Source organism: Myotis brandtii, unplaced genomic scaffold (genome assembly GCF_000412655.1).
Source record: "Myotis brandtii unplaced genomic scaffold, ASM41265v1 scaffold506, whole genome shotgun sequence".
Classification (NCBI taxonomy): Eukaryota; Metazoa; Chordata; class Mammalia; order Chiroptera; family Vespertilionidae; genus Myotis; species Myotis brandtii.
Window position 1 is genome coordinate 2,661,711 of NW_005369287.1, and position 14,814 is coordinate 2,676,524.

At 35.2% G+C, this 14,814-nt stretch overlaps 1 protein-coding gene across 23 annotated transcripts in view; it reads left to right on the top strand.

The window, feature by feature from the left end:
* CLASP2 (cytoplasmic linker associated protein 2) overlaps positions 1-14,814 on the top strand; it is a 136,086-nt gene that overhangs the window by 82,143 nt on the left and 39,129 nt on the right. For 12 of the 23 annotated variants that reach the window (XM_014548388.1, XM_014548392.1, XM_005877095.2 and 9 more), the window contains 6 exons: positions 4,656-4,718; positions 5,665-5,771; positions 7,641-7,664; positions 8,945-9,189; positions 11,789-11,852; positions 13,793-13,795. In XM_014548388.1, the coding sequence (XP_014403874.1) occupies positions 4,656-4,718; positions 5,665-5,771; positions 7,641-7,664; positions 8,945-9,189; positions 11,789-11,852; positions 13,793-13,795 (506 nt within the window). The remainder of the gene's footprint in view (positions 1-4,655; positions 4,719-5,664; positions 5,772-7,640; positions 7,665-8,944; positions 9,190-11,788; positions 11,853-13,792; positions 13,796-14,814) is intronic. The other 11 variants (XM_005877091.2, XM_014548389.1, XM_005877098.2 and 8 more) reach the window with 5 other exon arrangements.

The following is a 14,814-nucleotide window of genomic DNA, read 5'->3' on the forward strand; positions in this document are numbered from 1 at the left end:
AATTGTCTTTATAATCTAGTAAATATCACACAGATTTAAACTACAGAATATTGAATTCAGTATTTTTCTTAACAAATAAACCCATAAAATTTAAATATAACATTTAGATATGCACTCTCAACTGAAATATGAACTGTTTGAGTACTTTTGTCCTTTTCAGCAGAAATATTAACATTTCAACTTAGACATTTGACTTGGGTTACTGGAAAGAGTGCTGCAGAATAATATATGAACTACCTATTAAAATGGGCAGAATTAACATTTTTATAGTATTTTCCAGTTTGTCATTTCCTGTATATTATATGGCTCATGTCATGTCACTGCTGTAGAACTTACCTGTCCCTCATTATAGAGATTGTATTATAACCTTGATTATAATACCATGTAACATTATATTTACCTCAGTTATAAAAATGTTAAATGCTTTTTTTAAGCCTTTAGTATTTTAGAATAATGGAAAGGCAGAATATTTTTCACTGAAACTCTTTAAGATGTCTGCATGGTCCTCTAACATTTTTAACTACTACTTTGTTTATATGCACATACATGTAGCCATTTCAGATTTTTCTTTTAATTTTATAAAATTTAGGTAACTAATACTTGGAGAGCTGCTCTTCAGACTTTGTGACACTTAAGTAGAACATAGGTCTTACTGTCTATTGGAATTATTTCCTTCGATAGACATGTTAGTATAGAAATTTCTAGAGATTAATTTATTGTTCTCTGGGTCATTTGGCTCAAATATATCACTAGATTGTCCTTTACTGACCTAGAAAACCCCATTAGCTGGGGACACAGACAGGGATATCCTTAATCTTTGTTGTTTAGCCAAGTGTCCCAGGTGCCAAAGAGTTTCCCTTTCTGTATATTGCCAGAGATATTTTTAATTCATATGCAATAGTTTTAGTCTGTGGAGTATCTGTGTGTGTGCACATATGTACACACATACATTAAGAAGTAAAATAAATTACACATTTGTATAAAATAAGCATGCCACCTTCAAGAATTGAAGGAAATAGAGTGGGTATAGGGTTAAGAGCATATATTCTAGGGCCAGATGGCCTAAGTTCTTACCCCAGTTCTGTAACTTTTCTATACCTGGGTGTCCTCATCTGTAAAACTAGCATAATTCATAGCGTGTACTCAGGATTGTTTATGAAATGTGTAAATGAGAGAATGTATGAAAAACCCCTCAGAGAAGTGCCTGCCACCAGTGTTGCTGCTCCTGCACTTCTTCCCCTGAGGCTCTAATTGCTCACCTAGAAATAGTTCTTTTAGGCTCTAGGACAGGGGTGGGCAAACTTTTTGACTCGAGGGCCACAATGGGTTCTTAAACTGGACCAGAGGGCCGGAACAAAAGCATGGATGGAGGGTTTGTGTGAACTAATATAAATTCAAAGTAAACATCATTACATAAAAGGGTACGGTCTTTTTTTTTTTAGTTTTATTCATTTCAAAAGGGCCGGATTCGGCCCGCGGGCCATAGTTTGCCCACGGCTGCTCTAGGATCTTAGATTTTTTTTAATGGTCTAACACCTGCATTTGTATAATGATAATACTGCAGTATTATTAGGAAACACAAGATAAGAAGAAACAAAAACATGTGTCTGTACTTTTAAAATCTGTATAATAGATGCTGGGATCGGTGGTCCACGGCGCGTCCTCGGCCGAAAAAAATAAAATAAAATAAAATAAAATCTGTATAATAGAGAGTAAAGGAAATTTACAACCAACAATTAATTAATTAATTAATTTTAAAAAAACAAGCATTGTTGCCCCACCCCTGTATTGTTCAGTGGTTAGAGCACTGGCCCATACACCAAAGGGTTGTGGGTTCAGTTCCTGGGCAAGGGCATGTAGTTGGGTTGTAGGTTCAATCCCCAGCCCCAGATGGGGTGCGTGCAGGAGGCAACCAATCGATATGTCTCTCACATCAATGTTCTACTCTCTCTGCCTCTCTCCCTCCTTCCTTCCCTCCCTGCCTTTTCATTCCCTCCATCCTGTCCCCTCTCTCCCTCCCTTATACTCTCTCTAAAAATCAATGGAAAAAATATCCTCAGGTGAGGATTAACACAATAACTAACTAACGAAAATAAAATAAGCATTGTTAATGTCTACTTTTAAGAGATGTTGTCTAGCCATTAATTTTCTAGATTCATCTCAAAGCTTCCATTTGACAATTTTAAGTCTCTTAAATTTTATTGAAGGAAGCTGTTTTCCTGATTCTAATGAAATATCCTGTTTCAGTTAAGGATATTAAGTCTACTAATTATGTACTATAGTTTTAGAAGAACTTACTTTTATAGCTTTTTATTTACATACGAGAGGCCCAATGCATGAAATTCGTGCAAGAGTAGGCCTTTCTTCCCCCGGCTGCCAGCACCGGCTTCCCTCTGGCACCCGGGACCCGGGCTTCCCTCCGGCCACCGGCAGGCACCCAGCACCCGGGCTTCCCTTGGAGCCCCAGCTTCGTCCAGAAGGTCATCCGAAAGGATGTCCGGTCTAATTAGCATATTATGCTTTTATTATTATAGACTTGAGGCCCGGTGCACGAATTCATGCATAGGTAGGGTCCCTCAGCCTAGCCGGTTATCGAGGCCTATCGGGGGGCTGGCAAGCCAGGGGGAGGGACCGCGGGAGGTTGGCCGTCCGGCCGGGGAGAGGGGCCATGGGAGGCTGGCCAGCTGGGGTGGGGGGGAATGGGCCACAGGAGGTTGGCCGGCAGGGGGGAGGGGTTGTGGGAGGTTGGCTGTGGGAGTGCACTGACCACCAGGCAGCAGCTCCTGCATTGAGTGTCTGCCCCCTGGTGGTCAGTGCACATCATAGCGACCAGTCGTTCGGTCATAATGGTCACTTAGGCTTTTATATAGATAGATACTGCATAGTAAAGGTATCAGATAAGCCCTGTTTGTTACACAGGGTTTAAGAGTAGCATTCCCAGAGGTGAGGTTATCCCCCGTTCCCATTTTCTGCTGTATTTGCCTGTATTCTGCTGTCCTTATTTTATTTGGTGAATTCTTTTGTTGCCTCTAACTTGAATATTGCCATTTAACAGGTGGATTCCATAGCTTGCCATTTATTCAGTGGTAGCACATGGCCAGTGTGAGGGCCCTAAAACATCACAAATCAATCAGAGCTGAGCAAAGCTGAACTTCCCCGGAATTTGCACCCTTAGTTTCCATTTATTTCCAGAACTAAGAAAGGCTTAAATTATGACAAGCACATGAGTGCTGCCTCTTACCCTGTTATCTTCACCAACAGATAACTACTAATTACTTAAAGTTTTACAGAGATTTTCATCCATTAGGCATTGCTATATTGATTCAACTCTGTCTCACCATTATAGAAATTATTTCTATTGAGTAAAATTAAAACTAACTATATATGCCCAGCCATGTAGCTCAGCGGTTGAGCATAAAGCCAAGAACCAAGTGGCCTTTGGTTCGATTCCCGGTCAGGGCACATGCCCAGGTTGTGGGTTCAATCCCCTGTGAGGGGTGTGTAGGAGGCAGCCAGTTAATGATCCTCTCCCATCATTGATGCTTCTATCTTCTCTTCCTCTCCTTTCCTCTCTGAAATCAATAAAAAATTTAAAAAAAAAACACTATATATGAGTATGTTTACTAACAATAAATGAATCATCTTTCAAGGTTTAATAAAGCATTTTGTGCGGCATTATTTCTGTTTAATCCTTTCCTCAATATTTTTTATCATTTTCTTATTAAGTTCCTGTGGCAAAGGAAAGAGTGATTTATGAAACAAACGTATTTTAACTGCTCTAATTAATATATCTGAAGAAGAGTAACTTTTAGAATAAAAGTAATATATTTTGTTAGATATCGAAATGAATTTTTTCCTGACTTATTTGTTTCTACATGTATGAAAAATATTGACTTTATGGTGATCTTGTGGATTTTAGGATCTAAAATTTTAAATATGGTAAATTTAGATTTAGAGAAACATGCCATAAGGGCATGGAGATGTTTCACACATTTCTGGGTTCTTTTAATATTAAATTTGTAATGTTCTTTCTTTGATGCTCAAATGTGCTTTAATACTTAAATAATCTACTGAATGTAAAACTTACAGTTTATGAACTATATGGAAAATGTTTATGTTAACATAAATGATGTATATTATCTTTTGAACAATGTGAAGATGGTAAGTGTGAGATACTAGTTTTTGAAAGAGTAAGATACTGAGGTATATCACATACAAGTGTGGCTTTGATCAGGTTAATCTCTCTCTATGCTTTAGTTTACCTATTTATAAAATAGAATAGTAATAACTTTCATTGGGTTTAGGATTGGAGGAGATAGGATTATTATTGATTACTAGTTACCATAGTGGTTTTTTTTTTAAACTACAGTGTTCATTTTTTTGTTTCATGCTTGTACTTTTGACATTTCCTTCCATTTGAATACTTACTTTTTTGTCTCCTGTGGGATTGTCTGTCCCCTTAGGTGTAAGATCTGTTGTGTGTCAAGGATGATGTTCAATTGCTAATGTTCAATTACCCTGTTTGGCAATATTCTGACCCTTAACTATTAAAAGTAATGCCAGTGTTAACTAACTCTCCTTGCCTGACTGTAGTGCTGCCACTATTCCTTGTTTCTGTGGTAATAGATGAGGTTTGTATGGTCCTGTTATTCCAGCCTCCAGACACCATTCCAGATCTACTGGTGCCCTCTACGCCCCCGATGTGTATGGGGCCTCAGGTGAAGGATGAGTACATTTTCACTCTCATCTGTGCATTCATCTCAGATTTTTGTCCCTTTCAGTTTCCATTGAATAATATTCATGTTTTAAAATCAATTTGTTTTTTATTTAAATTTAGTTTGTTGGAGAATAAATCATTTGTGGTATTTTTATTTTCCTCCAAGTAATTTTTTCCCCTTTAGCAACCTTATTTGAATATTTTTTTCATTGGCAGATGGACATTTTTCTTTTGTATAATCTAAGTTATGTCATTTTAAATATAGAATTGTTTTATGTTCTCAGTTATGTACCTCATCTTTGTACATTAAAAAAAAAAAAAACCAAAATGGTGGATGAAGTGTTTTAATTGTGCATGATGGTATAGAAAGTAGCTAAGGGGAGAACCCATCTGGTTTGTCTTCACATACCTCAGAATGTCAGGCACTTATTAGTAGGTACTGAACAAATATCAAGTGATATGTCTTCGTTGTAGAATGAATTCAGCCTGTCTTGAAAGAGAAGAGATAATAATTAGAGGGTTTTTTCTCTTGTAAAGTCCTGGTGTGGCTTCAGTGAACTTAATAATCATTATTGGTTTGAGGATTGAAATTTGTTCTAGTCTCACCAATGTGGAGGAGATTGGCCCGACTAAGAGCTGGACTAATTACAATGCTACAGACTTGTAAGCTCCTGGTCGGCCAGCCATGCTTTCTTCCACCTTCTGATTGTGAATGTATTGTAACCACTGGTCTTTAAATTTAGTTTTTACAGATTGTCAGCAATTTTAATTGCCTTTACCATTTTTTGACCAAAAACTATATGTACCAGAAAATATTGTATTGCTTTTAAAATGCTTTCCCCATTGGTTTTTTTTTTTTTCCCCCTTAAGGATCTTAAAATTACTAACCTGACACTGTTAACATTTATGACTCTCTCAAAATTTTTTTCTTTCTTCTGATGAACTAGGTCCAGGATATGGGATCAGCCAATCAAGTCGACTGTCAGCTTCTGTCAGTGCCATGCGAGTCCTGAACACAGGTTCTGATGTGGAGGAGGCAGTAGCAGATGCCTTGGTACTTTTCTTTATTTTCTTATCTTTATAGATGTTCTAATTATGAAACTAATGTATGAGTAAGCCAGTCCACAGAGTCAGAAGGAAGGTGGGAAAATTCTTGTGGATTGAATCTAGGAAGATCAAATGGGAGCAGTGTTAAAAGCAGTATAATTAATTCTTGATCTTTATTTGGTCAGAAATTAAATGATGGCCAATAGTAATTGATAGGATATCAAAAATATAAATACTGATGTCTAATCTGGTGATGTGTTTTATGCACTATATAATACACAGAGTTAGGGCAGACAGATTAGAATATATACACTATGAGCATATAATTTCAAGGCTAAGTCAACCTTGAGTATTTGGAGATTGTTTTAGTTTGGAGTAGGATTTTGTTTAGTTTTTTACTTATTTGTATTTTCAGAGCTGAGAGAAAGTATAACTTCAAGATATATTTTAATTAATATATCTTTCTGGCTCTTTATGCTTGACACATATAAGTGAGCTTTAAAAACATAATGTACAGCCCTAGCCGGTCTGACTCAGTGGATAGAGCATCGTCCTGAGGACTGACGGGTCCCAGGTTCGATTCCGGTCAAGGGCATATGCCTGGGTTGCAGGCTTGATCTCCAGTGTGGGGCGTGCAGGAGGTAGCCAATCAGTGATTCTCTCTCATCATTGATGTTTCTATCTCTCTCTCCCTCTCCCTTCCTCTCTGAGATAAATAAAAATATATTTAATAAATAAATAAATAATAAAAACATAATGTACAGGTGAAACTTTTTCATAAGACTGCGGTACATATATCACTGCTGTTTTTCTCATATAAACTTATGAAGAAAGTGTCATTTGAAACAATGAAAATAATGGACTTTTGCAAGTTTCCCAAGTCAATTCAGTATGACACTTCCTTTTTCAAATTATATTAATCCCATGTTTGAGAAGCACTTTCTCAGTTTTATACCCAAAACTTACAAAAGGCCTCAACTTTGTTTTGAAATTAAAAAATACATTGTACCTTTTAAAACTATACCTCAATCTTAACCAGTGTTGATATAATATAGTTTCGCCAAAATTTTTTTTAAAAGTTAAAAAAAATATTTGTCATCACTGTAATGTAATAAATGTAGTAATATATGTAATTCTGCTCTGACAATCTATATGTGCTTAATTTTTCCTTTTATCTCCGCCATTTGATTATTTTTAAATAAAGTAATGTAACTAGGTAGGAACTTGGTTCTCTTGGGCATTGGCTATATTGATCACGTCTTGTTCTGATGATATTAAATCAGTAAGATGTTTTAAATTTATGATTTTTCAATTCATATTTTCTAGTTTCTTTTTAAATAGATGATTTACCAGTTAAATTCTGCTCACATAAATTTTATGAATTGAATGAGGTTTTTCTTGAAATATTACTTACAATACTAAGATGTTGAGATTTTGTGTTTGGCTTATATGGGGAATATTTAACCACCAGGGCTAAAAGCTAAATCCCAATAAATTGATTCTATCTACTTCCATTATTTGCATAGTATAGGTATTCCAGTTATAACTATCAGTTTTTAGGAAAAGACTTTCCAAACCCAATTTGGACCTTGGAAAAAATTAAAGGAATAAAGTTAACTTTGGAAATAACAAAAGGATCCAAATAGAAGACTTAAATTGGGAAAACTGGTTAAGGAAATATTTCTGTGCTTACATATTTTTTTTGGACTAAAAGATGAAAGATATAGCCTGCTAATAAGCTGTTCTTATGTATCTACATATTAAAAAGTTTAATGTTTCTGATTATGAGCATTATGTATTCCTACTTCATTGTGCTGTGTAGCAAAATGTTCTTCATTATTTTTAATTTTTCTCTTTAAAAATTTACTGCTCTCAGCTCTTAGGAGACATGCGGACTAAGGTATAGACATTGCTACTTTATGAACTCTTATGATACCGTAACTTTTTCTTTCCTTTATCACATTAACAGATGATAGTATTCTATAAAAACTTCAAGTAGAAGTAATAAAATCTTTAGACATACATCCTGTCTTTTTTTATATGTATGATTAAGAATAGGTAGATATTGGGGTTCTCATCTTTTAAGCTTGAGTACTTCATACAAATAGATGATGTCATTCACACTGATTATCTTTAACAAAACTGATCCTGGAGCTCGACACAGAAAATGTCACATTACTGCTATTCTAAATTAAGTTGGCATCTCTGAATTAATATGAGGCATTTAGTGGTGGAAACGTCATTATATAATTTTTTAATTTGATTCAAATTATATTTCTTTTAGATTTTAGAATTTGGAGAATTTATAGCCATCTGGAACTATTTTAAATAATAGTGCTTAACCTGTTTTGTAGAAATGTCTTTACCTCTCACCAGGCTATATTCAGATATTAGATTACATAAAGATTTGCTTTTAATTTTCCTAAGGAAATCTCAAATAACCTACTCTCTCATTTCACTTTTGATATGCAAGGTGTAATTAGCAGTTACATATATTAAATAATAAACATGTAAAGGAATCTAAATATTCTTTCTCATATTTATTCAAATAGATGGTATAGACACATTAGGGAAAACAGAGGACCCTCAAGGAGCTTGCCTCCTTTCTTTGTATTTTACTTTTCAAGACGACATGAGGGTTGGGTATAAGGGAAGAAGGAGTGGAAGAGAAATGATAGTGGAGGTAAAAGAAGAGTAGAAGAAAGAGATGTAGATAGGAAAAATAGAACTTTACATGAGTTTTTTTTTTTAATTTATTGTCCATTTCCTAATCCATCCTCATCCTTTAAAAAGGTAATATTTTCTTCTTACCAACTCAGATTTCCAGTACAGTTTCTGCTCATTTATAATTTGGTAGTCCTTGGTTTTCCAAGAAAAGAAGAAAGAAAAGGAAAACCCACATTTTTTTTTTTATCATTTCCCACTTACATATCTGAACTTCGATAGAGTGTTATTCTGCTTCTACCACTTCCCATAGTTAAAGAATATTTCATCTCCTACTAAATCCTAAAACATGGTTTTTGAAGAAAAACTAAATATTGACATTCTATCATTAAAATATTTAGCAGCATGCTTTGTACTGATTTTAAAACAAAAACCAGTCCTTTTGTATCAGTGGAAATTGTGAAATACCAGTGTTCTTTTAGCTACCCCTAATAAGAATCTTTATGTATATAACAGAAAAAACCTGCTCGAAGAAGATATGAGTCATATGGAATGCATTCAGATGATGATGCCAACAGCGATGCGTCTAGTGCTTGTTCAGAGCGCTCCTACAGTTCTCGAAATGGTAGTATTCCTACGTATATGAGGCAGACTGAAGATGTGGCAGAAGTCCTCAACAGGTGTGCTAGTTCCAACTGGTCAGAAAGGAAAGAAGGCCTTCTGGGTCTGCAGAACTTACTAAAAAATCAGAGAACACTGAGGTGAGTTGTGTTATCTTAAAATAGTTGTCCTATTTAGCACCTTTTGACTTGACTTTGGTTTCTATAACACTTTAGAGCAGCGGTTCTCAACCTGTGGGTCGCGACCCCTTTGGGGGTCGAACGACCCTTTCACAGGGGTCGCCTAAGACTATCGGAAAACACATATATATAATTACATATTGTTTTTGTGATTAATCACTATGCTTTAATTATGTTCAATTTGTAACAATGAAATTGGGGGTCACCACAACATGAGGAACTGTATTAAGGGTCGCGGCATTAGGAAGGTTGAGAACCACTGCTTTAGAGATACTGGTATAGGAACAGACTTGTCCTGAATTTAGAAGGTGGTATTAAAATATTTTCCCAATCTTTAGTCCTTTAGGACGATCTGTACTATTATACTAAGAAATTTTCAAATTCACTTATTCTATTTAAAGAAATATTTTTTAAAAAAATATTTTTTTCTGCCCTAGCCGGTTTGGCTCAGTGGATAGAGTGTCAGCCTGCAGACTGAAAGGTCCCAGGTTTGATTCCGGTCAAGGGCACATGCCCAGGTTGTGGGCTCGATCCCCAGTGGGGGGCGTGCAGGGGGCAACCAATCAATTATTCTTATCATTGATGTTTCTATCTCCTTCTCCCTTCCTCTCTGAAATCAATTAAAAAAAATATTTTTTTTCTTGATTTCAGAGAGGAAGGGAGAGGGAGAGAGAGATAGAAACATCAATGATGAAAGAGAGTCATTGATCAGTTGCCTCCTGCACATTCTGCATTGGGGATTCAGCCTGCAAACCCAGACATGTGCTCTGACCTGGAATTGAACCGTGACCTCCTGGTTCATAGGGCAATACGCAACTACTGAGCCACACTGGCTGGACTAAAGAAACTTTTTAAAAAAGATTTTTAAAGTTGATTTTAGAGCAGTGGTTCTCAACCTTTCTAATGCCGCGACCCCCCTCATGTTGGAGTGACCCCCAACCATAAAATTATTTTTGTTGCTACTTCATAACTGTAATTTTGCTACTGTAAACAATATGTAATTATATATGTGTTTTCCGATGGTCTTAGGTGACCCCTGTGAAAGCCTCATTCGACCCCCATAGTGGTCGCAACCCACAGGTTGAGAACCACTGTTTTAGAGAGAGGAAGGGAGAAGGTGAGAGAGAGAAACATTGATGTGACAATGAAACATCAATTGGCTGCCTCCCTCGTGCCTTCTGCCGGAGGTTGAGCCTGCAACCGGGCATGTGCCCTGACTGGGAATCAAACCAGGAACCTTTCAGTGCATGCATTGATGCCCAACCAACTAAGCCACACCGGCCAGGGCAAAAAAAAAACATTTTAAAAGGCAACTTTTTATTCACAAATAGATGTTAAATGAAAAATGTTACTAATTTTTAAAATTAAAATAAATAAGATGCACAGAATATTCAAGCTGACTGGTTTATTAAAATTCATTCCTGATAACTTTCAGTGTGAGGAAAGAATTAATGTTCACTTGAAAATTAAGCTATATTCTTAGTGTTTGTGTAACGTGAATTTAAGAGTAATATGAAATGGAATTGGAATGAATTTCTCTAAAGAAAGAAGTTTATATAGGTTTTTAGTTTGTGGGGGTGTTTTTTGTGTGTTTTTTTTCAGTTTTGTTTATTTTCCTGATAGCTTTTGCTTGCTTTTCCCCTGAATTCTTAGCTTTCATCTGTGTAATGTTTTAAACCTCTATAGTCTTCCCTTTTAAGAGCCTAGTTTCAGATAATTTGTAAGTTTGAGTGTGATGGATAATAAAAGGTTACTTTCTGACTTGATACCAGGGTTTTATTAGCTGTGTATTTATTTTAGGAAGTATTAGCACTATATAATTTAAAATGAAAATTTCTCTATATACTATTTAATATAGTTTAATGTTTGCATATCATATTTCACGAGTCACTACAATAAGTCATTGTAATATTGTCCCCAGTCCCATCAGAATTAGGGTAATATTAGGTTCAGTATATCATCTTAAATGGCAAAGGAGGAGGCATACTTGAGAAAGATTTTAACCCTCAAATGACAGAATTTAAGAAAACATGTTGCCGAAACCGGTTTGGCTCAGTGGATAGAGCGTTGGCCTGCGGACTGAAGGGTCCCAGGTTCGATTCTGGTCAAGGGCATGTACCTGGGTTGCAGGCACATCCCCAGTAGGAGATGTGCAGGAGGCAGCTGATCGATGTTTCTCTCTCATCGATGTTTCTAACTCTCTATCTCTCTCCCTTCCTCTCTGTAAAAAATCAATAAAATATATTTGAAAAAAAAAAAAGAAAACATGTTGGCATTTAAAAGGATAAGATTCTGGGAATGACATTTATACCGTTTTCCCTGTCATGCTACATTAATGAAGTATAATTCTATTCTCTTATAACTTTCAGCTTTTAAAATAAAGTGGGTTGCAACAGAATTATTATTGTATTTATATATTTATATTTATCTCTAACAAGTAAATCCTACAAATTTCTCAGTTTTGAGGGCTTATTTTTTTAAGCCCAATTATATGTAAGGTTATTTTAAACGACTTCTTCCTATAGCAAGATATTAATTAGCCACTTTATTATTTTGACAGTCGAGTTGAACTGAAAAGACTATGTGAAATTTTCACAAGAATGTTTGCTGATCCTCATGGCAAGGTATGTTTTAGTATTTAAGATTATTTACTCCTGTAGGTGTCATTTGTATATTGCCCAGAAAAGAAATAAAATAATAACAAAAAAAACCCAAAAAGCCATTTTTATTATTGCCCTAGAATTGTAATAATCTTTTCAAACATAATTGAAATTGTTTTATATCATACATAATTTAGAAGTTGCTCTCTGGTAATCATTTATGTTTCTTGGAAGAGTGATTGTCTAAGACTACAAACTGAAGGGTATAGTAACAAGCAGGACTCTTATAAATTAGTCAGGATGAGTGTATGTATTTGTATTTAAAAACATTCCACTATTTATAAAGGAAATAATTGGGGTAAGTTTGTAACTTTTTATTCAGTTTTCTTCTGTGATTATTACAACATTAATATAACATATACTATCTTAAAAGAACAGTTTTGTAGAAAAGAAATTTATTAAATAACACAAAAACACAAAATATGGCTTTATCCATAGTTGGATAGTAATCTGAAAGAAGCAATTTGTATATTAAAATAGTCCATAAAATTTTTAGAATGTTGTTCAGTTTTTATGTCGATTAAAACATATTTGATTAAGTACGTCTACATAATCTGCATATGTATTGTGAAATTTTGGTTTACTTTGATGGATAGTACTGTTGTAAAATGTATTCATTTATTTTGTTTTCAGCAGTGTATTTGACAATGGTGAAACTTTATTATGTATCTTCCTTTAGGACAGACACCAGGTCTCTACATGAGCATTTCTAACCCAGATGAGAGGGAGATGTAGAAGGGAAATTATAAGAAAAATATTAATGAATTTCACTTTATTGTGTGTTGTTTGTTTTGTTTTTTTCATTTTATTGTTGCACATATCATTTTCTCTTTTTTTCTATCTCTGATCTCTTCATTACTTAACAACACTGGTTAAAAATATTAAAATTTCACTTTAATCTAAAATCCAGCTAAAGATTACAAATTACCTACATTTTAAAATAGTAATTTTAAAATATTATCCTCTATCAGAAGGTATATTTATTTTATCCAAGAATGTAAAAATCCCATTAAAGACAAAGATTAAAGCAGTTTATTTAATAAAACTTTAAAAAATTTATAACTCTCAAACTGTAGGTAGGTAACTGTACCATTTTATACTGACATTGATTGGTACCACTATTTACAGCTGTAGGACTTGCCTTAATGCAAATTTTTTTATAAATTCTGATCAAATTAACTGTTGATGTACTTTGTTGGCAATACAAGCCAAAGGACAAGACAGTTATGATCTGTGTGGACTTGTTTTCTAAAATGATATTTTAATTAATAATCTGTACAACTTTAAAATGAAAAGTTTTAAAACATCTTCAATAATTTATTCCTCCTGGAAGGTAGAAGACTGAGCCTGGTTTATTTCTAGAAGTCACAATTTTTGATTGTCAAGACAATACTGCAGTTTAGTTGGATGCTACAATTAACATGAAATAAGGAGAAACACTTTTTAAAAGTCTCTTGGAAATAAAATAAGAAAGCTGAGTTTGATGCTGGTAAAGGAACTATTTGGCCTCCCTTAGTAGATGTGGAGAACCAGCTACAGTCCTCCCTAGAATTGTCAGGAAGGGGACTTTTTAGTTTTTCCTTGTAGAATTTTATAACAGTTCTTAGTGACCCATCTGGCTTTGTTTGTCTGGTTTGATTTTTTGTTAGTTCAGTGAAGACAAATGTAATTGGAAGATTTTTGCTTATCTCGTTTTTGGTGATTGTCCAAGAGAGGCTCTGCCAGTAATGTAATTTAGTAGGATAAACAGGCTATATCACTATAGTGAGTTTAAAGGTTTGATTTCGAGTTTTAGCATTATGTCCTGATATTATTAAAATAGCAGATATTTCCCCACCCCTTTTTATTTATTTTTTTAAAATATATTTTATTGATTTTTTACAGAGAGGAAGGGAGAGGGATAGAGAGTTAGAAACATCGATGAGAGAGAAATATCGATCAGCTGCCTCCTGCACACCTCCTACTGGGGATGTGCCTGCAACCAAGGTACATGCCCTTGACCGGAATCGAACCTGGGACCTTTCAGTCTGCAGGCCGACGCTCTATCCACTGAGCCAAACCAGTTAGGGCTCCCCACCCCTTTTTAAAATGTATCTTTATAAAGTGTCAACAGCTGCTGCACCTTCCATATCAAGCAACTGTTTTTTATACTTTTCTTTCAAATACAGTTTTGTTCTTTATCAAGAGTCTGTAAAGGGCCAGATAGTAAATAAGGCTTTGTGGGCCAAAATTATCTCTGTCATAACTATTCAACTCTGCCATTAATAGCATGAAGGCATCCATAGACAATGTATAAATAAATGAAGATGGCTGACTTGCAATAAAACTTTATGAATATTGACATTTTAGTTCTCATATAATTTTCATGTGTCACTAACTGGCCTATTGACTTAAAAATTTTTTTTAAATATAATCCATTCTTTTATAGACTGCAGTTTGCTGGCTCTTGTTCTATATCAACTCTTTAAGTTACTGACACTAAAATAGAAACATAGAGTTAAGACCCTTTAAGTCCTGGCTGGGTAGCAAAGTTAGTTAGAACATCGACCCTATACGCCAAGGTTGCAGGTTGGATCCCTGATCAGTGCACATACTAGTACAAGAATCAACCAGTGAATGCATAAATAAATGGAACAACAAACAGATGTCCCCTCCTTCCCCCTCTCTCAAATCAATTCTTTTTAAATCCTCACCTGAGGATATTTTTTCATCGATTTTTAAGGAGAGTAGAAGAGAGAGGGAAAGACAGAGAGAAACATTGATGTGAGAGAAACACATCGATTGGTTACCTCCTGCATGAGCCCCGACCAGGCTTTGGTCCTGATGAGAAGCCTGCAACCAAGGAGGTACATGCTGACCAGAATTGAACCCGGAACCCTTTGGTCCACAGGCCGACGCTCTATCCACTGAGCCAAACCGGCTAGGG